This window comes from Neopsephotus bourkii, unplaced genomic scaffold (assembly GCF_033783945.1).
Source record: "Neopsephotus bourkii isolate Nb327-2 ecotype Australia unplaced genomic scaffold, CSIRO-AGI_Nbou_v1 NB_1059, whole genome shotgun sequence".
Lineage (NCBI taxonomy): Eukaryota > Metazoa > Chordata > Aves > Psittaciformes > Psittacidae > Neopsephotus > Neopsephotus bourkii.
This window is the reverse complement of record NW_026901547.1, coordinates 426,427-453,743: the sequence shown is the minus strand read 5'-3', so window position 1 is coordinate 453,743 and position 27,317 is coordinate 426,427. Positions and strand designations below refer to the sequence as shown.

The 27,317-nt window shown below is 39.1% G+C and overlaps 1 protein-coding gene across 1 annotated transcript; it reads right to left on the bottom strand.

Annotated features, from left to right (window-relative positions):
* Positions 1-1,065: 1,065 nt before the first annotated feature.
* Positions 1,066-27,317, bottom strand: LOC133216506 (ras GTPase-activating protein 1-like). The gene is made up of 9 exons (XM_061361269.1): positions 26,543-27,317; positions 11,612-11,761; positions 8,844-8,979; positions 7,947-8,017; positions 5,985-6,102; positions 4,972-5,003; positions 3,334-3,386; positions 2,686-2,836; positions 1,066-1,863 (listed from the first exon to the last, which is right to left on the bottom strand). The coding sequence occupies exons 1-9, from the start codon at positions 27,022-27,024 to the stop codon at positions 1,551-1,553; spliced, it is 1,506 nt and encodes a 501-aa protein (XP_061217253.1). The 5' UTR covers positions 27,025-27,317; the 3' UTR covers positions 1,066-1,550.

Sequence of the window (27,317 nt, the reverse complement as noted above, 5' to 3'; positions counted from 1 at the left end):
ACAAAGGACCGGTCTTGTTTAACATCTTCGTCGCCGACATGGACAGTGGGATTGAGTGCACCCTCAGCAAGTTTGCCAATGACACCAAGCTCTGTGGTTCAGCTTACAGTCTGGAGGGAAGGAATGCCATCCAGACGGACCTTGACACGCTTGTGAGGTGGGCTGATGCCAACCTCATGAAGTGTAACCATGAGAAGTGCAAGGTCCTACATACACCTAGGTCAGAGCAATCCCAGGCACAGCTACAGGTTGGGCAGAGAAGAGATTCAGAGCAGCCCTGCGGAGAAGGACTCGGGGGTGCTGGTCGATGAGAAACTTAACATGAGCCGGCAGTGTGTGCTTGCAGCCCAGAAAGCCAACCATAGTATCCTGGGCTGCATCAAAAGGAGCATGACCAGCAGGTCGAAGGAGATGATCCTGTCCCTCTACTCTGCTCTCAGGAGACCTCACTTGGAGTATTGTGTGCAGTTCTGGTGTCCTCAACATAAAAAGGATATGGAACTGTTGGAACAAGTCCAGAGGAGGGCCACGAGGATGATCAGAGGACTGGAGCACCTCCCATATGAAGATTGGCTGAGAAAGTTGGGTCTGTTCAGCCTGGAGAAGAGAAGGCTGCATGGAGACCTCATAGCAGCCTTCCAGTATCTGAAGGTGTCCTATAAGGGATGCTGGGGAGGGACTCTTCATTAGGGACTGTAGTGATAGGACAAGGGGTAACAGGTTAAAACTTAAACAGGGGAAATTTGGATTGGATATAAGGAGGGAGTTCTTTCCTGTTAGGGTGGTGAGGCACTGGAATGGGTTGCCCAGGGAAGTTGTGAATGTTCCATCCCTGGCAGTGTTCAAGGCCAGGTTGGACAGAGCCTTGGGTGGGATGGTTTATTGCGAGGTGTCCCTGCCCATGGCAGGGGGGTTGGAACTAGATGAACTTAAGGTCCTTTCCAACCCAAACTATTCTGTGATTCTGTAACAACTGAGAAGTCCACAATGTGTTCTTTTTCTGCTTCTAATTTATTGCCATCTACAGGAGATCTCACACTACAGAATTTGGGTATTTAGCATCTTCATTCTGAATCTTTATTATCTTACAATTCCTTACCTTGCATACTTCACTACGTGTTTGAGCTTCCAGGAAGTTTACCAAGCTGCAGCATATACTACGTTGGAATGAATTTGAGCCTATGACTATAGCAGTAATTTTCCAGAACACACAATAAAAATGAAGCCTTTTAAAGCTATGCAGATTCTGCTTCACACTGAGGAAGATCTCTGCAAACTAGGTACAAAATGTAAACAAAACATAAAAATATAAAAGATTTTAATAACTTAGTGCTACTTTACAATCTTGTTTTCCATACCATAGAAAGAATCTTCTTTAGATAAATGTAATTTATATACGTGCCTCAAGTGAATAAAGCACTATAAAGTAGTAACTTACTTTACGCAATAACTCTGTGAAGGTATACTATTCAATGCTGCAAAACCATTTGAAACTAATAAGAGTTCCACTGATTTACTAATTAGTTTGACATCACCTCAGGTGGGGTCTCCTACGCTATCAGCCTCCTGAAAAGCCACTTAGCTAGAGAATGGGCAAAAGAGCATTTACCTTTATGTAAGAATGACACTGCAGCTAGTTTGGTTTTCAATGAGGATGTCTGGAGACCAGACTGATTAATGTAGAAGGTATTCAAGCAGCATGGGTGAGGGGTATGCAAAGGTTCATAAGGGTCCAATTGTTTAGCCTCACACCATCGTCCATTTGAAGTCATATGAAAAAGTCCACTGAACTTCTTAGTTAGGAGACCTCGACATTTCCTCAGACACACCAGCTGCTGGATCTCTACCCACTCAGAAGCCAAGCTGGAAGTGAGAGAAATTCTCTATTGGGATGATGAATGCCCTGGTTCTAGGTGAGCAAGTCTGGAAAAGTGCCGATTTTGTGAGACAAGGCAATGGCCTCTTTTAAAAGAGGAAGGCAAGTTTTCACTGCTGAGAAGTTTTGCGTCTGCAACTCCTCTAAAAACAAGATCAAGGATTGATCTGTACTGATAGCTTCTCCCATAAAAGGGAAAATGTATCTCTTGTTATTTTTCTTTTTGTACAAATTTCTGTATTCTTGTACCAATGGCAAAACAAATGTATCCCAAGTTTGCTCACTCTAAACAAAGTGATTTGTACTTCTGACCCAAGTACAACACATATATTACAATGCAATTTAATGACTTTTCCAAACAATTATGGTATTTTTTCCCTTTTCTTGTAAATACCCATTTTTATTATTTGAAAATCTTACTGAATGTCTCAGATAAAGATGTTAATTTTATTTTCCCTTTTCAAATAATCAATACAAACAGTAGTTTCCAAGACAACACAGCACTCTCTTACAGATCCACAATTAATGGATTCACATGATCCATACAATAGACGATCTATAGCGTGAAGAAAATGGTTTGCAGAAGAAAGAAAACTGCTTCAAAACAAACAAACTACAGTCAGGCTTCTGCAAGCTTCAAGAACTTGCTCAGTTACAAGTAACTACGAAGCAAGCTGGAGAAAATAGTTAGCATACTATTAAAACTACAGTCTTAAGATCATAGCAGAAAATAATTATCAGGCGCAAATTAGACAAGTTCTTTACACAAGTATAAAATACACACAATTCATTTTACTACTAAAACTTACCTATTGTAGTATCTGCCCCCCATCATAAACTGATTGTTTGATGTTGGACATATTTTAAAACGCTGAATATTTTCACTGGTCCGAAAATAAAGTGAATAATCACCAGGTGTATTATCTGAAGGCCTCACAAGAAAACTGCACACCTGACCAACTGAAAAGATATCATAATGGTGTTACTTTTCTTAGTGAAGTTACATATGAGCCCTTATCAAATATATTTCCACATAAATGAGCAAGAATCACACACCTGAAGAAATGCAAAGTCTGTAAATTAAGTCCCAACAGTAACCTCAAACTCAATGAACCAGCAATAAACTGGTGAAATTAATGCAAACTGGTTTATCTGTTGTGGCCTAGCCACATCTTTGCCATCTCTTTACAAAAGCATACAAAAAAAGTTTTACAACAAGTTTTCAAAAATTCGTAACTCATGTTCTAATATTTAAAGTATCTTACTTAGCAGCGTGGGTTAGAAATCTCGGTGTTTTCATTTGAAGAAATTGTTCCTCTATGAAAGAGCTAAAAAAGTTTGTAATGTATTTCCTTTCAGTATATAAAAGCATATATTCTCCACAGCATTTTCATGAAGACACTGATAAATGAAATAATCCATTACTATCCCAGTATTTCAATCAAAAATACAAGTACCTGTCATCAGCAAATTGTAAGCCTCTTGTTTGGAGATCTTCCCATGGTACCATCTTAACAAAGATGAAGAGAAAAATTAGAAAGCAAGACTACCACCTCTCTTTTTTTTTTTTTGGCTCTGGTGACATCCAGGTTCTGTCACCTATGAACTAATCTTTATTTAAAAAGACCTAATAAATATAGATAATGATTTTGCTACTTATGATTCTGTTCTACCAACAGCATGAAGAAAACTAACAGTAACAGGTATGTAAATAAATTAATTTCAATCAAATGGCCAATACTTGGAGTTGACATTCATATCCAACTATGTTTAGAGATTAAAACAAACTGTCTAACCAGCAGATAATTTAACAGGCATTATTTGAAGTCAGTCTCATACAGCAATTTACTTGAACCATAACTCAGGCAAGGTTAAAGACCATACAGAAAAAAAATCCCAAGTGAATTTTGCCAGAAGCTGTCGAAGTAGAACCTAGCTTTGTTAGACTGTTGAATACAGGTTTCTTTGACCTCACACCTTATACCTTCCCAGAGTCCTGTATCAAAGCAGTGCCCTAGAAAGGTTCAGCAGCCTCTGCCCAGTTTCAGCCTGAGACAACTATACATAACAACTTGACTTAATAACTTGTTCTGTCCTTTAAAGGAAAGCTAAAATATGGCCTTTTTGTGTATCAGAAAACAGCTTTAGATCTAACTTCACTTCCTATACTACCATTAGAGGATAACTTCTGGCTACTGGAATGCTTGAAAGAATTATGGTCTCCCTGAGATTCCTCTGAGTGGCACAAGTAACTGTGAACAGACAATATCAAAGCTTCTAGCATCTGTTACCAACTTGTTTGCAAATAAATGAAAACACCTACATTTGAAAGCACCCCTACTGCCAAACTGACTAGCAGATCACTACCAAACAGTAAACAAACAACAAATACACCACAGGTTTTCTTTCTCCTCTTAAGATAGTGAGAAATGCCTTTTTCAGCCATCAGCTTCTTGGATACTGCAAATTGGGCAACAGAGAAAAAGCACTAGGTGAAAATATTGCAAGCAAACAGGAGGACAGATGAAATAATAAAGCCACTGGAAGTTTTTTGAACCTTCTTTTGCCACTCACAATTACTACTGAAAATAATCTATCAACAGCTTGACATACCAATACACTGTTGATTCTTAAATTGTATTCAGTATAAAAAAAAAAAAATCTTTATTTCATTTAGTCAATTTTTTTAAATTGTATTCAATATTAAAAAGAACAGCTGTAAATGTCCACTATAATTTTCTCATTGGAACTCTGCTCTCTTTCCAGCATTTAGAGTTGTGCAGATCTCAGTAAAGGTTACCTCTAAGGCAAACACTATATTCAACAAATACTCCATTGAGCATATCTTGGCTGAAAGTGATCACACAGGGACTCATCTAGAATCTCAACACTGCAAAACACACTAGCAGTAGGCATACCTATTACAGGACTCTTTAATATTAATTATCCATGCATCTTCAGCAGCTAGTATAGAAAACAGTCTTGGGATGAAAAAACAAATGTCTTTGGTTCACCTTCCCAAAAGCTGGGAAATTTCATAGCAGAAGTTTACAAACAGTTATGATTGCTTTTAATAACAAAACCAAAATCCTTACATTTTGCCTTCATGTGGATCTTCTTCTCTTCCCTAATGAGAAAATTAACATATTAAGTGCATGACAACAGTACAGCTCACTTAAGAGGAAAAAAAGAACACAAAACAAAACAAAACAACAACCAACAAACTTTACAGGTTAAGACCTTATGCAGAAAAAAACATCAGAAGCCGGAGACATTTCTGAACTAAAAGGCTTACTGAAGTTCTACGAAAAGATTTCCTCTTCATTCACTAAGTGGAAATTCAGCCAGAATGTTATTTCAGAAGATTGCTTTTGGCATGTTTCAAGTCCTTCTTTAGAGGTGGTAAGTTTTCAAAATCTCAGCTTTCTTAAGATTAACTTAACTACTGATACATCGGTCTACGGTTCAATAGCCTAGAATTGCCACATCAATTTAGCCTTTCAAAACTTGACACAGGTCTGTGATTAGCTGCAGGTAACACTGCTTTAACACTGCAAAACACAGGTACTATGCAGGACAATATTATTAAAAATATCTGACTCTAAAGCAATGCTGTTTTCTCCTTCTGAAGTATATTAAACCACTTGTTCCCCCCTACAGCAACTGAATTATCTGCAGGTCCCCTGGTTAGCTTCGTAAGCTCACACAAGCCCAAATACATTTTTACGTCACAATTCATCTTTAAGAAAAAAAGAGAAAAACCTACCATAACGCAAAATTACATTCTGGCAAATATGAAGAAATGCAATTAAACAAGTAACAGATCCTTCACCAGGACAGTAAAGCTTAGTAAACTGCCTAGCGAATTTTCTGTACCATTCATTTGTATTTCTCTGGGGACAGCATGTGAATAAGCTTTTTTGATACTGAATTAGGTTTACAGGTTTGTTATACTATTTTAAACGAAGCAGATCCAATTACTATGTTTAGAAAAGTACATAACTAAAAAACTGGCAATTAACTGTTACTAATTTGGGTTTATTTAAATATTATTTTGCAAAAAAAAATAATCATTCATCTAAGAAATTTGAACATAAAAATTACTTACCACTTCTTCTACCAGGTCTTCCACAATAAGACCTTGCTCATCTGTCCGTAGGTTTGTAACCCACATCCAGCCATCTTCCAGTTCATTATGGACAATAAACATGTCTCCTTTAAGGAAACTGAAGAGGGTTACAGCAAGATTTTAAATCAGAGATACAATCATAGTAAAAAGTTTAATGAATGTAATGAATTCTTGATTGCAATTTACTCAAAATATATGAGAAAATCTGTTTGTGAACATGAATTAAGGCATGAATTAATACCCCCAGCATATGATGTGTATTTTTCCTCACAGTTAAGCTGTTACTATATAGGAGTTTATACTTTTGATTTATGTTTAGCACCTAGTATATACTTCAGTTACACCAAATTCAAAGTGTGCTGAGGATGCATAAAACAAAAATAACGCAATATTAAAAGACAGTAATACTGTTCTTTTATCAGGAGGGATCAATTAATAAACACAAGCAAAATAACCAGAGATACCCTTAATAGTCTATAAGAAAATAATACTCCTTTCGTGAAAATGAGTATCATATAATAAAAGTTTGTGAAATATCTTAGAATATAATACTCTTTATGTTCTCACATATGAAGAACAGTGCTACAAAGGGAGTACAGAACAGCTTCCAGAGAAGCCATGCAGTTAGCTGCAAGAAAAGCAGAAATAAGAAGCATTAACATGTCTGAGTTGTGCCACAAACAGAACTGTAACTGTTTTAGCCATGTGGATCTCAAAACTCAAGCACAGAACTTTGCATTTTAGTTTCATCCTAAACAAGAGAGAGAACGTATAATTTTCTACAATTTCTGTTATGATAGCACTATAATAAAATGCTTTTTCCTCTCAAGTTGGTAGGTATTTAATGGTCTCAATCTATCTTTTTGTTCTTATACATAGTAGGAAGTCTTACTTGAAACATGCAATTGAGAGTCCTTTCTCTGTCTTACCACTTTCTAATCTGGAAAACAATCTCAAAGATAAATATCCTCACAGCATCCTTTAAAGAGGTTAAACAGGATTGACAAGTGAGCCTTGAAATAATTTCCATCCCAGTGAGGATATAAAGCTCTCATATACCTTTCTCTGTATCTTAGGCTAATATTGCAAAACCCATTCCCAATTCAATCAGTGTGTTTAATCAAACTGAGTCTGCCTCATTAAAGAGATTAGAAATCACTACAGTGTAACAATTAACAGAAAGTGTAAGAATATGAGAAATATACCTGCAATTCTGTAATTTTTTAGTATCTTAAAATTATGGGAGATTACACACTTAAAATTATAATTTTATTCAACACAGAGTTTTCCCAAAAGGAGGGAAAGATGTGAAGGCAACGGAACGGAGAATCATTCTTGCTCCATCTTATGGACAGAGAACTTAGAAAGAACAGTCACCAAGTTTCTAAGCACAGGTAAGAAAATGAATACTAGAACACTGAACAAGGCAAACCTTCTTTAACATTGCTCCTTTCTTCTTTTTTCAAAGAAAGCATTAATTAATTCTTCCATTTACAAACAGTCAATGCTCACATTCTCTGACCACTCTGTCTAGTGGTCAGAACTTGTTTGGCTTGAACTATTTATCTGCTGTTCGTTCTGTGGCAGTCTGAACAGAAGCCTTGCTCATTTATTTCGCACTGTCACACAAGGCATTTCTGCACATGATTTTTTCATACGCGTACCCTCTTGGAAAAAAAAAAAAGTACGGCTTTATGAAGTGTACTTCAAAATGAGAACATTACTAATTTTACTTCAATAAACCTAACGTAATTTCCTGACAATTAATACAAACAAATGTCCTGAAAGTGTTATTGCTATTTCTAACAGGGAAATCATCCTTTTAACCTAACCGTGTTAAGATGCAACTGGACAGTATTTGTATATGAACATATACTTAAATCATTAGTATTTATAAATACTCTTAAGACTTTCACAACTACTACTATCATTAAAACATACCTTATTTCATCAGTTTCTGGCACTTTGGTGTAAGGTAAAATTGCTCGAACTCTCCTTCTGTCCTCAACAGGCTACAATTTAAGAGAAGACAGCAAAGGTAGTACTTTTCCCTCTTTCTAGTGTAAAACCCTTCTCCCCAGTGTTACACTATTCTGAATCAAAAGACTGGGAGAACAGTCACTTATATCCCCCTTGCCCATTTTAGATATTCAAAGTTCAAAACCCCTGAGAACTAGTATAATTCATACAGCTAGCTACAAGAGTTATTTTGATTTCTAGCATGATAGATAATGTATGCTTATCATCTTCAAAATAAACTACCAGTATGATAATTCCCATAAAAGTACACTTTCAAACTTTCTTCCACTTAAAGAATGGAAATCTCTGTAAGTTTAACATTCAGAAACACTTGCTTAAGTTCTGTTTGGCAGGCGGGCTTATTTTAACTACTCCTATTGTTTCAGATGGGCACGTGGAAGAAGCCCTATTTTCAGAAACTTTAGTTACTTTCAGGATGTGCACTTTGAAATCCTGTTAGATAGACAAAATACCATAAAAGAGTAGAGATTACATTACATGGTGTTCTTTACTAACCAAGAACTGCACAATTTTTGTTTACCTCTCTTTAGTCCCAAAGCTATTACTGCATTTGGAAATAAACACAAAACCTGATACCCAGCTCTCTCATTACACATTTCCATTAAATAGCAGTTTAGGGGATTTTAATCATTACTTTGTATCAGTAAGAATGCATTCTTATATTCCTTATACTTCAACATATGCTGAGACTATGTAGAACTACAGTAAACTTTCTATCATGATTTTTCCAAAGAAAACTGTGAATCGTGATTGAAGTTACCAACAATGAAGGAAATGACACTTAGATTTGGGACTTGCCTCTGGAGGTGCTACTGGAAATAAGAGCTTTTCCCCTTTCAGCAAACAGGACACATGACTGTAATAACCGATTAGGTCCGAAAGTGAAGCAAAACGACGTCCACCAATGTAATAGTCTCCACACATGGCAATAATCCTGTTAATGATGAGATAATATTTCACTACATTGCAGGGCATATACCTTTCTTAATAAGCCTATATACATTCAGCAAAGTATTAAAATATTCTAACAGCAAGTAATGGCACATGATTATACAATGCAGGAAACAATCACCTTCAAAAATCAGTCACTTTCTTACAGTTAGTTTAGCACTCATATTTAAAGTTAAGAGATTACACTGGAATAATCAAAACAACTCTTAGACCCAACTGTTAGTGGAAAAAAAAACAAACAAAAAACAACCAACTTACATAACCATTTCAGTAGTTTAACACAAGACTGAATTCTTACAAAACCATACATTTTATTCTTTAAGGGTCGTGTTTTTCTTAAAAATACAGAGACTTGTTAATGCACTGACATACCAGAAACATGAAGTACCAAGTCTGTTCAAATTTCTAGTCAATACAAATTCTGAACGCAGTTAGGAATTATTTATTTAGGTAAAAGAGTTAACAATATTTAAAACATTCCTTTTAAACTGAAGAGTCATTCGTAAAAGTGAAGAAATACTTAATCTGAAACAATTTTAATATCTTTGACCAGACAGTCCAAAGAAATAAACACGCTGTGTAAACTGATGGCACCAAGCAGACATAAATTTTTCCAGAACACAGAGATCAGACAGGAGTCCATCCTTACAAAAATATAAGAAATTAAGAAACAAACTACTACCAAACTAAGCCAATTTCAGTGTTAGGAAATAGTCAGGGAGAGAGGAAATTCCAAACGTTAAATAAAATCTAAAAGGTGATGTTGTCTCTCCAGTTTCTAGTTAAGGATATTTCAAAATACATTACCAAAAAAAAACCTATTTTCACAATGCTTGTGAACAATTCAAAAACAAAAGAGGGAGAGGAAATTCCAAATGTTATACTACTAAGAAACTTATTCTTCATCCCAAATGACTACACTAGTTAAATCCTCCTTCTCAATTCTTTGAACTTAATTATTTTTTCCAAACAGTGATGTAAGATGTTTACAAAGATGAATCTTCAGAGACAAAATCTAAAGCTTTTAGGCATATAGCACTGCAAGGGGAGTCAGAAAACAACGTAACTTTAAGTGCATAGGCTAGATCTTTTGACATTTTCTGTGAGATTTCCTGCTAAATTATTCAATACATTAGGTTCTAAATTAAATGTAGTGTTTCAGATTATTTTCTCATCAATCTTAGGTGAAACCCTTCTTCAGAACACTGAGCTAGCAAATACAGAAAGACTTCCATAATCACAGAAAATTCGGAAGGGAAAAGATTAAAATATTATTATTTTCATTCAAAATCCTTTCTATCAGTGACTCATTGAAAAGGTAACACTTCAGTGAATAAAAGATTTAGTTTTGAAGGTTCATATGCTGTAAATCAATCATATGCTGCATGAGCATATGTCTGTATGCAACTTTTGAGAGGCACCAAAACTGCTAAAATAGTTTAAGACACTTTCATCTAAAATGTTGGGATTTCAGTTGCATAGAAATCTAACAAAAGTTTCATGTGAAAAATAAGAATTTTAGGGAACAAAGTATGAGGGACATTTTTTTAGCAATGGAAGTTATTAAAATTAATCCAGGACTGTAAAACAGCACTAGGAAGCAAGTATTAGCACAGTTTACTTTTCTGCTACTGCTACATAGTAACCCAAGGCTGAGAAGCTGAAAACGTATCTCAGATAGCAAGATGCAAACAAGATACTATTTCTGTGCTATATTGTTTGCACTTATGAGGATTATGCGTTTCATATTAATGGTACATCAGGACTTCTAACCACATTTCTTCACATAGCAGATGCAACCAAAACCTCCCTATGTTTGCAAATCATGAACATAGTGGCTCATGTTGGCATTCTGTATAATTCCAACATTCAGAAGTTGAAGAAGTTGCTTTTGAATTTGCTTCTTGCTATCAAGGCAACATTTGCTTTCAAAAAAACATTTGATTTCTGATTTGCTTTCTGTTTTGTAAAGATGAACATATTCCATTTGCTGACTAACTTTCAAACTCTTCTTAGAATACACCTCATTTACACTAAGAATAAATGAACTTACTAATGTACACAGTTTGGAAATGATAAAATAATCCTAGTTAGGACACTGGATAAAGAGTTACTTGTATTTAGAACAACTAATTCTAGCACACACTGAGGTTGTTTCCAGCAAACCTTCAGATGAATAAATACATAATTCTCCTTATTTCTTCCTGGGTTTTGAGGGCTTTGGTTTCTGGAAGGGTTTTCCCTCAAAATTAAGGAACCAACCACATGTGCCAGCACTTAAGTCTTGTGAGATACAATGGCTACTATGGAACAGACTCAAAACAAGCACCTTGACTAACTAATGAAACCTACGAGTTGTTATAAGCGTATTCACAACCTCTTTGAATACACTTCAACAGCCAGATGTTGGGGTTTCCTCACATTTTTATTCTTTAGCCTATAAAATAACTGTTAAACAGCATACCTTGAAACAAACAGTAGTAAAAGCTGTACCATGCAAGAAAAAGTTAAACATATTCAGTTATAATAAAATGATTATTTTCTGTTTGTACTCTATTGTGCTCTAATCCCAAACGCAGATAACAGTATTTTAAAAGAAAACATTTAATTCTCACCTAAAATGATTGACATTTGTTTTACTAAGGAATGAAAGCACAAATGAACCTGGTCTCCGATCACTCTCTCGAATAAGGTAACTTCCAGGTTTCCCAGCTTGCCGAAGACGTTCTTCTGCAATTGTTCTGTCAAGTTTTCCATGATACCACCTGAAAAAGAGAGTAACAACGGATGTCCTTAGAACTCCAGGGTTTTGTATACTCTAACAGAATAGACCTATAAAACTACCAAAAGCTTTCAGTCAGAACTGATGTAACTCTAAAGCTTTGATTCAAAGTTATCCCATCTTTACATGCTCAGCCTCCTAGTTTACTTATTTTGAATAAACAGTATTTGTAAGGCAGCATAGTTTTTCCAACATTGCTTCTCCGCATGAACCACCCCAAGGGTGGATTCTCAATCCACATACCATGAGGTTTTCTTTCCTCCCTAATTTGCTTATTTTAAACAAAGAGAACCAGAAGTGAGTGATCTGACTTGGAAGACTTGATTTTAAGCCTACACAGGCTGGACTTTATAAAAGCATAAACTGAGAAATGAATTGTAACAACCTGTTTCCAGGCTGGCACACATGCTGCTGTAGCAAAGCCTGCACTGAACTGGAGTGACAGCAGTCACCAGACCACCACCTAGGCCCAAAACAGTCTTTCCTAATCACAATGGCAATTAAAAGCAAGTGCAAATGTGTGGCAAATCACAGACTGCAAAACATGACAAAGAAACACTTAAGTCTGAAATAAAGGTTAGGCTGTTACCATTTAAGCATTCATTTGCCTTACCTCAGCTTATATATACAGTTTTTATCAGGACACTCATTCTACCCCAAATGATGAAGTATCAGGTTTATTAAAAAAAAAAAAGAAAAAAGACCAAAGCAACAGCAATGTGAGCACCATTCAAATATAAAGGCAAGCATTGCTCTCATCACCCTCATAGCCACAGCATGTTCCAGAACTACATACTATAGTAACCTATTGACTCTGCATCCATCAACTAGCTATGCTTAATTCAATCTTTAATTTCTACACTCAAGAAAACATCAGCTTCCATTGAGCCACTGTTTTAGACAATAAATCCATTACCACTTCACACCATTTGCTTTTTAGTTCTGACAGTTCACGTTTGTCTTGCAAGAGTCACAAAAAATGCATTTTGGTAGAGAGATGCAAATGGCCTTTTGAACTAATATACACAATAATACCAAAACCTGCACAAGATGACAGTTCCAAAAAAAAATGAATAGCTGGGCTGTTGATAAAATCTAACCAGAAGCATTTATTTATTTACGAAATGGAAATAAAAGCTTTGAGAGTTTTTGTCAGAATGAAAACCAGGTAGACCAAACCAATAAGTACTATTCATACCAGCAAAAGCAGCACCAACACAGATACTGTTTACCCTGGCAAAGCTCTGTGCTTGCTAGTATGGCTCTCCTTTGCTTCTCTTTCTCATCCTGATCAAAACAAGTTAAACCAGAAAAAGCGCTGCTGTGTCTCTACAACATACAACTCAAGGCTACTGCAGGCCCAATTACATCGGTGAGATTCTACCTCATAACATTCCAGGAACTTTCCTAATCATGAAACTCGTTGAAGCCAACATTCCACAAAGCCTATTTAAAACTAACAATAGTTCCACTAACCACTTATCTGTTCTTATTTATCACACATTTGAGAGAAATAATCCTAACTCTATCAACAGATGCGTTGCATTACACTGACAAAGGCATGCTTTCAAAACAGGGAGGTGGGACTGTTATTAAGAATGCAAATTACTAATAAAAAATATACTAGGAAAACAGGCACAGATTGCTTGCAACAAAACATTCACATTTTCTGTAAGGGATTTCTTACAAATATAGTACAAACTTGAGTGCTCCAATTTTAAGACTGGTAGCTTTGAAAAAAAAAAAAAGGACATTCTCCTTGCTAGTGACAGCAAGATATATTGGAATATCCCACATATTGGAAATCACTTTCTCTAGCAGTGAACAGGAGATAGGTAGATGGATAGATAGATAGACAAGACAGACAGACAGACAGATAGATAGACAGACAGACAGACACATGGGATGCTCTTCCACTCAACAGTTTTACGTCAAGTCTAATAGAAGACACTGGTAAAGCCGAAACAGGGTTAAAAATTATTTGCTCCTCCACTTCAGAAAAGGTTTGTTTTCTGAAATAAGAAATACATAGTTAACTGCTGAGTGCAGTTAAATTCAGTGTCACTGAGCACATTTGAAATATAAAAAGCTGACAGGAAATGAACTGTATTTTACAGGTTGCACACCTTAATGTAATGCCCAAATTACTCTGTACCACTAAGAAATAAGTATTAGAACTGAATTTAACAACCAACTGATGTAAAGATACACATGGCAGCAAAGACATCAATATTGAGCAATGACAGCAGAAAACAGAGGCAGTAATATCCTGAAGAAGCCTCTAAGCTAGAATACATCTTTAATAAACCAGATACAACCTTAAGTACAAACTTTTAAGACACCATTTCAGTATGCAAAACGCTTGTTGATGAAAAAAACCCTGCACTTTCCCAGAGACCAGAATTAAATTACTAGACAGAACCACTTTATTCAAGCAATACACAGCCTAAGGGTATTGAAAGACTTCATTTTTAGAAGCACAAGTCTTATATTTCATCCAGCTATCCTCACCTGTTTTCCACATTATATGAAGAAGTGTTGTGCAACTTTATATCATTAACTAATTTGATAGCAAACAGTAAGAACTCTTTTACAGTACTCAATCTGATTTAAGGAAATCGAGTGCTCAGTTAAGGACTGGCTTTTTTATTTCTTTTTTAACACTTCTGTTCAAAGGTTGTGAGATTTTATTGTTTTGAAGTACATACATATATCAATCTTCCTGTGAATACTGGCTAACCTACTTAGCACAAATTCACAGTAGTGAAAAAAATTCATATCACTTAAGTTGTATTATCAGCATTAAAGGAAGCACAACAGAAATAACTAAACTAAAGGACCTGTCCTACTTGTAATTTCATCAGAGAACAGAGAGCGGAACACTAAGAAGGACAGGACCAGGCTATCATAAATTCTGAAATGAAATAAATCAAGATCCTCTGGCTTTATTCTCCAATCAGGTATCTCAATGAAGATCCAGTTCAGTGCTTCTGTGAAAATACACCACAAGAAACTACCCTTCCCTCTTCAAGTTTTATAGGTCAGGATCAACAATTTTGGCATTTTGTAACCGTAACAGCTTCAAGTTTAACGTGCTCACAGTCAGAAGCAAAGCTGATCCAGATCTCTTGATTTACACTGAACGTAGTTTCTGAGCAGACATCAAAGGGAGTCCTAAGTACTACCTACACTACACTATCAGTCTCATTAAATAATTAAGGTTTGGATAGGAAGGTATCAGTAAAAAACTGCCTAGCTGTTTGTGAATACGAAGCTGTCCCTGTGGCTGTGACCAAATGTGTGGACTCAAAACCATAATGTGTGCACTAGCACCTAAGTGTATAACCTCCATCACTGACAAAGACAATCCCTATCATTTCTACCCAGTCACCTCTGCTTGCTTGCTTAGTCCTACCTAGGAATACTTTTGTAGTTCTAACATCAACTTTGCAAGTTTTTAAATGCTGACAATCCACTATCCTCACAGTGTTTTCAGCACACATAATTAAATGACATTCTGAACCACAGTTAGTGCCCTGACAATACAATAGCTATTATAAGGCACATTAAAAGAGAAAACCAAGTAGCCTTACAACATAATGTTATGGAATGATTCCATCGTAAAATATATTACCAACTATATATCACAATTTAGGTGCCTGCTTCTCTGACCACTCATTTAACTGCTGTAACCACCCATTTAACTGCTGTAACAAACTTACAGAATTGTTCTGTATTTTGCTTCTAAGAAAATACCAATAATAGGCTCCCATGCTTCACAAACCAGTCAGAAGCTGTGCAAGAATGAACTCCCATGTGCCGATTTAAATCAAAAGCAGCATCTTCAGAACTCCAACCCAGTGTATCACAATGTTAATCACAGCAAACAGAAAAAAGCAGGCACAACAGTGTCAGAAACAGCTTGCATATCCATACAAGCAACACAGAGCTGCACTGGAGTGGTCCTCAAGCTCAGCCACAAGCCGTTAACCTCATGAAATGAGCGGCACTACAGTTAAAGCTGTTAGCTCCTGCCTGCAAACAAGAGCTCCTTAATTTTCCACCAATGCATGAAAGGTGCTGGCTACCAGACACGCAGTCACAGCAACAAGTACTTTCGACTGTGGGCAGAAATGCAACTACACCGCAACCCTTTTAGCAAAGTCATGGTACAGCAACAGGACTTCTTGTCCCCCAACATGGATGCCCCACAAGGTCCATGCAAGGCACAGGCTATTCACAAAGAGGTAGCAGATGGCAAATGTATCATCTGAAAGGAGGCAGCTGCTATTATGTGTGGAAGCATGCCACACTGTTCAACCAAATCCTTTTATTTACATATTTCTTTCGTACACATGGGAAAAGCAAATACTATGAAGCTTTGTTGTTCCACTAAAAGATTCTGCTGTCACAGCACACTGAAATTTTTACTTAGGAATGAAGCAGGTAAGGGAGGAGGAAATGCAGAAGAGAATGCTGAAAAGGTGTAAAAGTGTTTTTCAGTGACATAGTACAAATGTAGGTGTTCATAACAGCTGCACTGTAGACCTCTATTTCCACCTAGAAAAGGTTACGGTGCACAGGAAAAACAGCCATCAAATGCCATGTCCACTTCACTCAAAAGTCTCCTGAGCCACACCTTGCTGCTTCAACAAAACCCACAGGAGAAATGGAAAACTTCCACGACCCGTGCTCAACATTCCCCTCCTACCAATTCAGTCACTGCCTTAGTACCCTGCACATGGTACCAATTCTTGCTACCGCCTCTGGAGAACACATGAGCTCTGTTCCCATTTTACTCTGAGGGTGGTGAGGCACTGGAACAGGTTGCCCAAGGAAGTCATGAATGGTCTGCCCCTGGCAGTGTTCAAGGCCAGGCTGGACAGAGCCTTCGACGACACGGTCTAGGGTGAGGCATACCTGCCCATGGCAGGGGGGCTGGAACTGGATAATCTTAAAGTTCTTTCTAACCCAAACCATTCTATGATTCTATAAAAGACAGCAAGAACAACTATCTCGAGCTGGAAAAATCCTCAATTTCAAATGGCACACAGAAATCTCAAGTAGGGTTTCTTGAAGACAAAGGTTAAAAAAAAAAAAAAAAGAAAAAAAGCGCCCAGAAACAAACAAACAAACACAAACACACCAAAAAAAACCCAACAAAACAAACAAACAAAAACAAACAAAACCACAGCAAAATATCCCATATTCTTATTTGTTTCTTCTTATCCTGTTGACACAAACCAAACACCCCTCAAGTTTTCCATCTGAAGACTTGATGCTCTATTCACTATTCAAGTTTCATTTCAGTCTTGCAGTTTCTCTCAGCCTAAAATGCATTCTTAGTTTTACCATTTTTATCCAAACTCTGCTTTTTAACATTTATCCCTCATCTTTGCCAAATTTGTAAGGCTGCATTACCTCCTTTATGCACGTTATTTGTAGAGATTAAATTATGTAGAGATTAAATTAAGGTAAGCTTCACTCAGACTTCACTAAATTCACATCCTTCTCCTGCCTTGTTAGTTACTAGCCAATAGTAACCAAATTTTGTCTAAGTCTTTGCAGTGCCCACATCACAAAAAACTTTGACAAAAAAAGCTCTGCAAATATGTATGAGCTACTACACAGATGCAGCTTTAAGATAATAAAACAGGAGTTGAAACTAACTTGAAGCCAAGAAGTGTTCTTTGTCCAGTTAGCATGAAATCAAGTGTTAGATACTGTTCTAGGAAAGGGAGGGTGGGGTTTTTATCCCTTTTGCATCCCTATACATTTTTCTAAGAGGCAGCACAAGGCATGTTAGCACAGAATCATAACATCAGCTTGGTTGGAAAAGACCTTTAAGATCATCAAGTTCAACATTTACCCGAGCACTGCACTGCCAAGGTCACCATTAAACCATGTCACTGAGGCCCTCATCTACACAGTCTGTCCCCACTTCCAGGGACGGTGATTCTACCACTGCCCTGGGCAGCCTGTTCCAATGCCTGACTACCATTTTGCCAATGAAATTGTTCCTAATATCCAGGATTGTATCCTAAACCTCCCCTGGCACAGCTTGAAGCTGTTTCCTCTTGTCTTATCGCTTGTTCTTTGGGATCAGAGACCAGCCACCTCCTGGCTACATTCTCCTTTCAGGTAGTTGTAGACAGCGATAAGGTCCCCCTGAGCTTTCTCTTCTCCAAACTAAGCCTCCAGTTCCCCTCAGCTGTTCCTCGTCACACTTGTGCTCCAGGCCCTTCACCAGCTCCATTGCCCTTCTCTGAACCCACTCCAGCAACCCAGTGTCTCTCTTGTAGTGAGGGGCCCAGAACTGAACACAAGATTAGAGATGCGGCCTCATCAGTATTGCACATACCCATGCAAGCCTAATGAAAAATAATTATGCTTTTCTTGTTCAGCTGTTCCAAAACCTCTTAGAAACAGCAAGTGAAAAACTGAACCATGCCACACTTCAAGGCTAGGAACCAGATAATTAACTACCACAGGCACGCCTTGGTATCCAATATGATAACTCTGCGATTTGCAAACACCTCCAAAAGGAGCCACTAAAACATTTTTGCCAGCATTTACATCAACTCTGGGCTAGAACAAAAGAGATCAACCAACAACCTTGGTACAGCTTAGCAAAGACTATGCAAAGATGAAAGAACAAGATAAACACACAGCCAAAAAGCAATACCCTTAAATAACTTCACTAATGAAGAAAGGTTGTATGTTTCAACTGCTGTAACAATGCTGTAGGCTTTAATAAACAGAGGTGAGACAACAGCATAATATCCAACACAACCAAAAGATTTCTTCCAATCCTACCTGATACATATTTATTGACAAGAAGAATGATTGCCTATCTCACTTTTGCAAAGTCACAAATAAGCAGGTGAAATATAGCTAACCTGGCTGGAAAAACAGCTCTTGAAACAGCTTGCATTTTCTTACTGATGGATCAGCTTAGGAAGTGAATTCTGGAACACATTAAAGCTTTCAGAAAGAAACTTCCAATTTTCACATGCTTCCTACTTGTGTCCTTAGGTCAAAACCACGCCTTTTTCTGTTCGAACTAAGAGTAACTACTACAGAAACAATGTTAATACTGCTACACAAACCAGCAGATACTCTGTGTGGCGACAATCAATGAATTTCTGAGACTCGCCTCGTGAAATGTACCAGAAGCTCCTTCACGTTCCTCCTTCTCCTCCTTTCAACTCACCACCTCTAACCAAGCACAGGTCTTTGTGCTGTGCTCCACTCTCACCTCCTCTTGCAACCTGGAATGTCTCTTTAAGAGAGGAACACCACGTCCATGTATAGGTAACTGCTTCTATAATGACGAATCCCTGACAGTTATACACTCGATATCAAAGACAGGGACAGTGCCTGAATTAATAGATGTCCAACACTTCCCACATGCACAATGAACAACATTAGGAAAATACAACCTAGACAGTATAATCCATACAAGGAATCCAGCAGCGTGACATAAAAGAATTGTGTGAACAACTAAGAAAAGGAAACAAAAAAACACAAAACCTGGTCTAGATTTGACTATAGAACAAGAATATTATTAGAGAGGCTTGATAATTTTTTGCTTTTTAGAATAAGGACATTTCTCTGATATTTACTACCAAAGAGTGGAAAGAACAAAAAAAAAAAAAAAAAAAAAATCTCCACCAATGCTTAGACAGCACAAAATCACAGAATCAAGGAATGGTTTGGGCTGGAAGAGACTTAAAGCTCATCCAGTTCCAGCCCCCTGCATCATCAGCAAGTTTGCTGATGACACCAAACTGGGCGGTGAGGTGGACACTTCAGAAGGCAGAGCCATCTCGCAGAGACCTGGGCAGCTGGAAGGGCAGGCTGGTGAGAACACTATGGAGTTTAACACAGCCAAGTGCAAAGTCCTGCTCCTAGGATGACAGAGTCAAAGAGCCCAGTCCAGACTGGGATGTGTGGGGCTCAGAGCAGCCTGCCTGACAGGGACCTGGGCATCCTAGTGGACAATGAAATGAACATGGGTCAGCAGCGTGCTGCTGCAGCAAGGAAGGCAAACTGGACCCTGGGCTCCACCCAGAGGGGCGTTGCCAGCAGAGATAGAGAAGTGATCATCCCACTCTACCCAGCTGCCACGCTGCACATGAAGTGCTGTGTCCGGTTCTTGTCCCCATGATACGAGAAAGATGCAGACAAGACTGGAGAGGGTGCAAAGGAGGGTCAGGAGATAATAAAAGGGCTGGAGAATCTGCCCTATGAGGAAAGGACAAGGAATTAGGTGTCTTCTCCCTGGCAAAGAGAAGGTTCAGAGAGACCTCATCATAGTACTTCTTGTTTTACAGTGAGAACAGTCATTCACAGCAACAACCTCCCCAGGGAGGAAGGAAAACCTCACTGGAAGATTTCAAGATGCAGCTGGACAGGGTGCTAGATAGTATCAGTTATGTTCCCTTTCCCACCCAAGGTTGGGCCAAACCATCTTTCGAGGTCCCTCCAAACCTGGGCTGTTTTATGGTTCTCTAACTAGTATATTCCAACCCCATCAAAAGCGTACTTACAAACACACACCCCCAACAATTAGGGCTTGAGGATGAACAACTATTACTATTTAACAAAAAAAAGGAAATCCTAACAAGAAGAACTGATTTGGTATGAGGCTGGCTTGAGAAGCAGGTGAAAAGACTGAAATTTTAAGATTAGAATTACTGTTTCAGGGCTGAAATTTTAAGATTAGAATTACTGTTTCACCACAATAATCAGTCTGCTAGCTTACCAGAACTTTTCTGTACCAGGACCAAAACTGAGTATCCTGAAGACCTTGATAATTCATCCCTGAAATATGACTGGAGCTTTCAAGTTAATATAGCAACATTGATTTTTATACTTTAATTTGTACACATTAATACTTGCAATAAAATCATAACTTAGAAGGAAAAGGTAGATATTTCAAGCAAATCACACGTCATGTTTCAGCCACTCCTCTCTGTTTTGTATTGTCTGTGCACTTGCTAAGGCCGCACTCTATCCCAGCATGCAGGTCATTCCTCAAACTGTTAGTTAAATAGCGCTGGCCTCGGCGTACAACCTGCATGTCCACCTGGGCTTTGTGCTGCTGATCACCACCCTCCAGGACCAACTTCAATCCACCTCATTGTCCATTTGTCTAACCTGTACACTGCCAGCTTGCCTATGAGCGGTCTATTAGACATGGTGTTGAAAGCTTTACTAAAGTGGAGGTAAACTCTCCCTCCTTCTCCCTAAGCCAGTGACCTCACTGTAGAAGGCTGTTACATTGGTTAAGCATGACCTTCTTATAAATCCACACTGACTACTCATCACCACCTTCCACACAGACTCATGTAAAAACAGAAGTGTTTTTCTGCTCCAGCACAACAGAGCAGATATTTTACATAAAAATAAAAAAATACTAAAGACTGCCTGCAGCCTTTATGTTGTATTTAGAAGTATATAAAACAGTATAGGTAAATAAAACTTGTCAAGCACTGGTTAACATTTTATTGGTACTGACTATGCTCTGGAGGGTCACACAATCATTTCACTGTAACACTTCTATGAAGCACAAAGATAATGTTATAGGAGATGCCTTCTCCTCTCTCGTACTATGCCTCCCAGTAAGACAAATACCAAGGTGGGTTTTCTTTTGCTTGTTTTGCTAAAGAAAGATGAGTGAGAAACTGCAAAACTACCATAAAAGTCCTAAGAATTTACAGCTGAACCAACAGATAGGGTTCTTCTACACTGAAGAGACCCATGACCCCTAGAAAAATGTGTGTTCTTCCCTGCTCTGCAGCCATAAAACATTAAGACGATAAAAGGTGAAGAAATACAGCACAATATTATGCTTCTCAATAGGGCAGACCAGTAGATGAAGTGCCTAAGTCCTACAGTGAAGTTCTGTGAGTCTGTATACTACACAAAGTGAAAACTAGATGAAGTGCAGGTCAAAAGACCCTATTCACTGTTTAAACAAAATGACAATATCCGATGTTAACTTGAAATACTGACTACTGAAAAATCAACCTCAAACTTTTTCTGGCATCAAATACTGTTCCACTTCCGGTTTTCTTCATCTGCAGTGTTCATATATATGTGTATCTAATATACTCAGTTTACTTACTGCTTCACTTCCTATATATGATTAGGTATGATTCTGCTCTGCTGCTTTTAACCACTCATTTAAGACAGCACTTCTCACACCACACATTCAGTCAGACCTAAAACCAGATTTATATTCAGGTATATTTTGTAAGTGGCTAAATCAATATGCTGACCAATATGCTTACTTTCGAAAAGTAAGGTGTTTCCCTTCTGTGAAGAACAGGAATTAATACAGAAATTATCTAAAAAAGTTGACCTGCCAAACATTAACTGTTAAAGAGAAAAGAAACCTCATACACTAAAATCAAGTTACATCACACTGCATTTTTTGTTTATACACTACCTAACTGAATATGCCAATATTACCTCCCCTCAGCTTTCAGTGCAACAGATTCATTCACTGGTATGGAAAAGGGCCTTTGGTCATTATTCAGGAAAAAAAAACCACCTCCTTTTCATGAGTTACTGGAATAAACTAACACTGCAAAACTCTGGACTTATGTGAAGAAACTAGAACTTCACACTACATTCAGGTTGATCTAGTTTAATGCAATCCATCCTGATTTAATGTTTCTCTATCCATCTCTATCTCCAGCTCTTTTTCTCAACATTGTGTTGCCTCAACAGGCACCAAGGGCTGTAAGAACACATCTCCTTTGGGTAGAACAGTTTTGTCTACCTTTCTGGTAGACAGTTTAACCAGACAGACTATTTCATTTTGTATGGTTGATAGCTTTCAATTTCCACTGATACCCATTTCAAACTGATAACCACTGTTCAAAAAGCACTATATGAACATGTTAGTATTGCTGGAATATACTGGATCTGCTTCTGCCACACGAATGCACACTAAGATCTAAAATAAATTTGTTAGCTAAGATTTTTCATCAAACACATAAATAACAATAATTCCGCATACCACTGGTTTACCACCAAATTAAACAGCATTCATTATTAAATCAAAAGGCATTCACACTATTTCAGCCACTGTCAGTGAGTTCTGCAAAAGGGGTAGAAAGCACAGGGGAAAAAAATCGACCAAAACAAACACAGAGCTGCCCACTTACCCCTTACATTCCCTGCCTCCCACCTAGCATTAAGCTAGAGCATCAACACACTGCTGCTGTGCTCCAGAAAAATGAAATCTCACACATGCACTGAACAGACAAGCCTTCAGTCAGTTTCACTCCGGATCAAAGAAGATAAATGTCAACCCTGCTTGGGGATTTTGCGTTTGTGAACAAAGAGAACCTGCTGCATACCATCTCCTCCCACTGCCAGAAAATTAAAGAAAACACATTAAGGGAAGGCACACTCCCCTTTTCCTTAGGTACATGGAAAAGAGAAGAGGAAATTCATAGTATTAGGTGCTTGTTAGCAAAGACGAACACATCCTGACTACCCTGAACAAACTATATTTACAGCATCCTGATGGGAAGTGCAGAACTTGCATCTGCTTCACTTCCCATCTCTTCAGGTTAGTTACTGTGAAAGCCAGAATGCTGACTATACAGTATTTAAAAACTTATTCATGTTTAGAAAAAACGTTTGTAACACCTTCATGGCCTAACACTTGCAGACTGGGAACTCACGTTTTGTTTGGTTTGTGTTTGTTGCTTTTTAAAATTCACAAAACAAGTTAAGAGATGAAAAACTGATAAAATTTGTGTCTAAGTTTGTGCCAAAAATTTCACTGTATTTTATACTTATCTAAGATTGGAGTATGAACACCAGCAGCATCTACAGGTATTCTTGTTTGGAGTGAGTAACCAAACACTCAGTAAGTCCTGGAATGCATGTCCATGGGAAGGCAAAGAAGCCTAGTGAGTCGCCAGTGTTATGAAAGAAATAATGCCTTTTCATTCTTCAACACAGTAGTAATTTTTTATCACAAAGCAAGGCCAGGAGTTGAAAAGCACTCTCACTTTTCTGATGTACACATTATATTGTCAGGAATTAAGACAAAGAAACAAAACCATTTGACAGATTCGTGGAACTATCCATCAAGCCAACCCTGCATGCTTCCTATAAAAACTGAATGAATTAGGAGGAAGTGGGAAAGGGTGGAGCTGGCAGTCTTATTCAAACAAATGGAACAGCAGTTTTGTAATCACATTCAACTGGAGAAATTGAATCCAAGTTTAAATCACAATATGAACTCCTGCTTTTAAAGACTTACACTGGGCTTTTCCTTATGTAAGATGATAGATAATACTGATCTTTGTTTCTAGTAACAAATCAAGAGTTCAACTCAGTAGAAGCAGATGGGATGACTATAAAGAAAGGGCACTTCCAAAATAAAACAGCAGGACTGAAAGAATACAATTTACTACCAACATATGGCCAATTTAAATGACTTCACTGAGAACGGTAAAACCTGATGCTGTACAAATTAATTAAGGGATGAATGAAAGGGAAAAAGGCTTCTAATCATTTTAGTCAGCCAACTTCAATTTTGTTATAGAAACATCACATAAAAATTACATAGAAAATTACAAAGAAAAATGTTAAGTATACAGAGTTACAAACTTCTATTTTTTTTTTTATTAATTGTATTTTATTTCTTGGATGTTTCCGTATGAAAGAATCCTTAAGAGAAAACCATTTAACTGTAGAGCTATGCCTTTGGTCCTGAAAAAATTACAATGCCCCCTTTGTCTGAATAAGGTAAGTAGCCTTGTAAACCAAATTAAATCAGGGCCTCTGCAGTCTTCCCCCAGCATGCACTTCCTCTCAGAAATCCAACATCCTCTTTTATGAAAGTTCACTATCATGCTTGCACATGACTTAGAAGACAATATTCTGACTGCAAAATCCACTCAGAACTGTAGATGTGGTAACAATCACTTTAATATCAAGCAGGTGACTGTTCACAAATAATTACCCCACTTCCTAAAGCATTTCAAAAAGTTTGCTTTTTGGCTTTTGCCTCAGTTCTCTGAGGAACTCAGCTGGGTTTAACAGAAGAAGCAGTGTGACCTTTCAGAGAGAAAACCAGACAAGCAGAATTCTGTATCTCACCACCCTGGCACACCATAATGAAGAAGTAACTTTGCTTTTATGTGCCCCTATTTCCCTCTCTATCCTTTGTCAAACCTGCCTAATCCTATTTCCAGCTCATTAGGAGATTCTACAAGTTTAAGACTATTCAAACACTTGTCTTCACAAAACAAGGCTTTAGTGTTTACAAACTTCCACAAGAAGTCCAGAAATTAAAAGAATAAAGGATTACTAGGAAGGCTGTCAAAGTTCAGGAGATTAAGCTAAATGAAATACTGTAATGTTACGTGTTATGTTCTCCTTACTACAGCAACGGCTCCTGAAATCCTGGAAGGATGTGGAACAGTGTAGAAGTTCATTCTCTCTGTCAGCGAGAAAATGCAAAAACTAAAAAAACACAACCCAAATTCAGATGGGTTTTCAGACTAACTTTGTGACCAGCATCTTGGGATACATTCTGCCACCCTGGACCTCAAAACCCAAAATTATCAACTATACTCACTGTAACTTCAGGAACAATATATGTCTAGATACTGATGAAAGTAATAAAAGCCTTTTAAGCAATTTCACCTTGAGGAGAACATGGTACCTGCTCGACGGCTACCTTCTGTTCTAACAGAAGCCTTGCAAGCACACTGCTTGAACCACAGACCTTCTAGTTAAATCCAAAGATGGTGTTTAGGTATTTACTAATTATATTAACCCTACATAACAATATCTGACCTTACAGTTCAATATAAACACAAAACTGACCTGGCTCTTCTGCAGGATTCTTTCTATTACCAGCAGTGCTGGAATATCCGATTAGCCGAACAGATAAGTATAATAATACCTAAATGCAGGTTTAGTGTTTGGTGTTGTTTTTTCCAACTGCCTCATCTCTCCAAACATAACCTACATAAAAACGATTTTATTATAAATTGATTGAGCAGCAGAGCAGTTAAGACATTATTTATTAGTTTTAATTCACTTTAAATCCATGATTCGGGACTGCCTGAATTCAGGAAAAAAAAAAAAAAAAGACCAAGCACGTGTGCCTGTTTGTATGTGGAATGGAAACGCCAAGTATTACTTTCTTTCTTTTTTTTTTTTTTTTTTTTTTTTTTTAAGTAATGCAAGATGATGACATGGCATATGAGTTATTTGATGCCTCGGATAGTACTTTTGTTCACTTTTATTTCAAAAAGAGAGAGATTTATGGCTCTGAGAAAGACCAGGGCGCTACCAGAGGCTGCAAAAGTCTCCCCAACAGGTAGTTAAACCACAACCGGAATAGCTCACTCTTCCTGGCAGCCTGCTATGAAAACTTGCAGCACCCAAACCCGGCTACACGGCAGCGCCTGTTACTCCCTGCGCTGACCCCGGCTGCTCCAACTCCGGGAGCAGGGGCACCCCACGCCGTCGCGGTCGCCCTTTCCCTATGCAACGGGGCGGCGTGACTGCCGTCCCCGGGCACCCCAGCGGCTGGGGCAGCCTTCCTGCTGGAGCGGAACTGGGGGAAGAAGGGGCCAAACTTCTACGGGAGTTCCAAAGGAGCGAGACACACGCTTTCCACCTGAAGGCCCTGCTGCTCAGGGGCCAGGATGAGGTTGAGGGGAGTGGGGGGCCAGGAACGAGACACGCCCGCGGGAGGGGGGGGGCGGCTACTCACTGATTGGTGGGGGGAGCGTTGAGCGGGATGGCCACCTCCTCCTCTTCGTACTCCGGCCCGTCCAGAGAGTCGCCTTCGTCCACAGTCCCCAGCCCCCCAGCTAAGGATGGCGGCGGTAGCGGCGGCGGCAACAGGGGGAAAGTGGCGGTGCCGGGATCGGCCACCCGGGCCGCCTCCAGTGCCTGCCCCGGGCCACCCGTCGGAGCGGCAGGCCCGGTGCCCAGGTCCAGGATCCCCAGCACCGAGCACAAAGCCGGGCCACCGGGGGGCCCGGCTCCCGGGCTGCCGCCGCCGCCGCCGCCGCCGCCGCCGCCACCACCACCACCACCACCACCACCGGGGCCGGGAGGGAAGGGGCCCTGGGGCCCCGGCCCCTTGCCCCGGCACACGGCGGGGTAATGTCCCGGTTCCGCGGCAGCTCCCGCCGTCCCGGCTGAGATAACCGAGCCGCCCTCCTCACTCCCGGCCTCAGCCGCCATCATGTTGAGCCTCGCCCCCCCTCCGACAGCCCTCCACCAGCCGCCGCACGCCGGAGAGGTGGCGACAAAGGGGCCCCGGCTCCCACCCCCCGCCCCGCCCTGGCGGGGAGCGGAGCCGGGACGAGGGCAAAACTTCTCCGGAGGAGACGGGCCACGAACAATACCCGGTTGGGTGGGGGTGCGGCAGCTCCGCAGGGCCCCGGCGCGGTGCCGGGGAGCGGCTCCCGCGGACCCGCTCTCCCTCCCCGCAGTCCGGCCCCGGAGCCAGCGAGCGCGCACCACCACACCACGCTTGC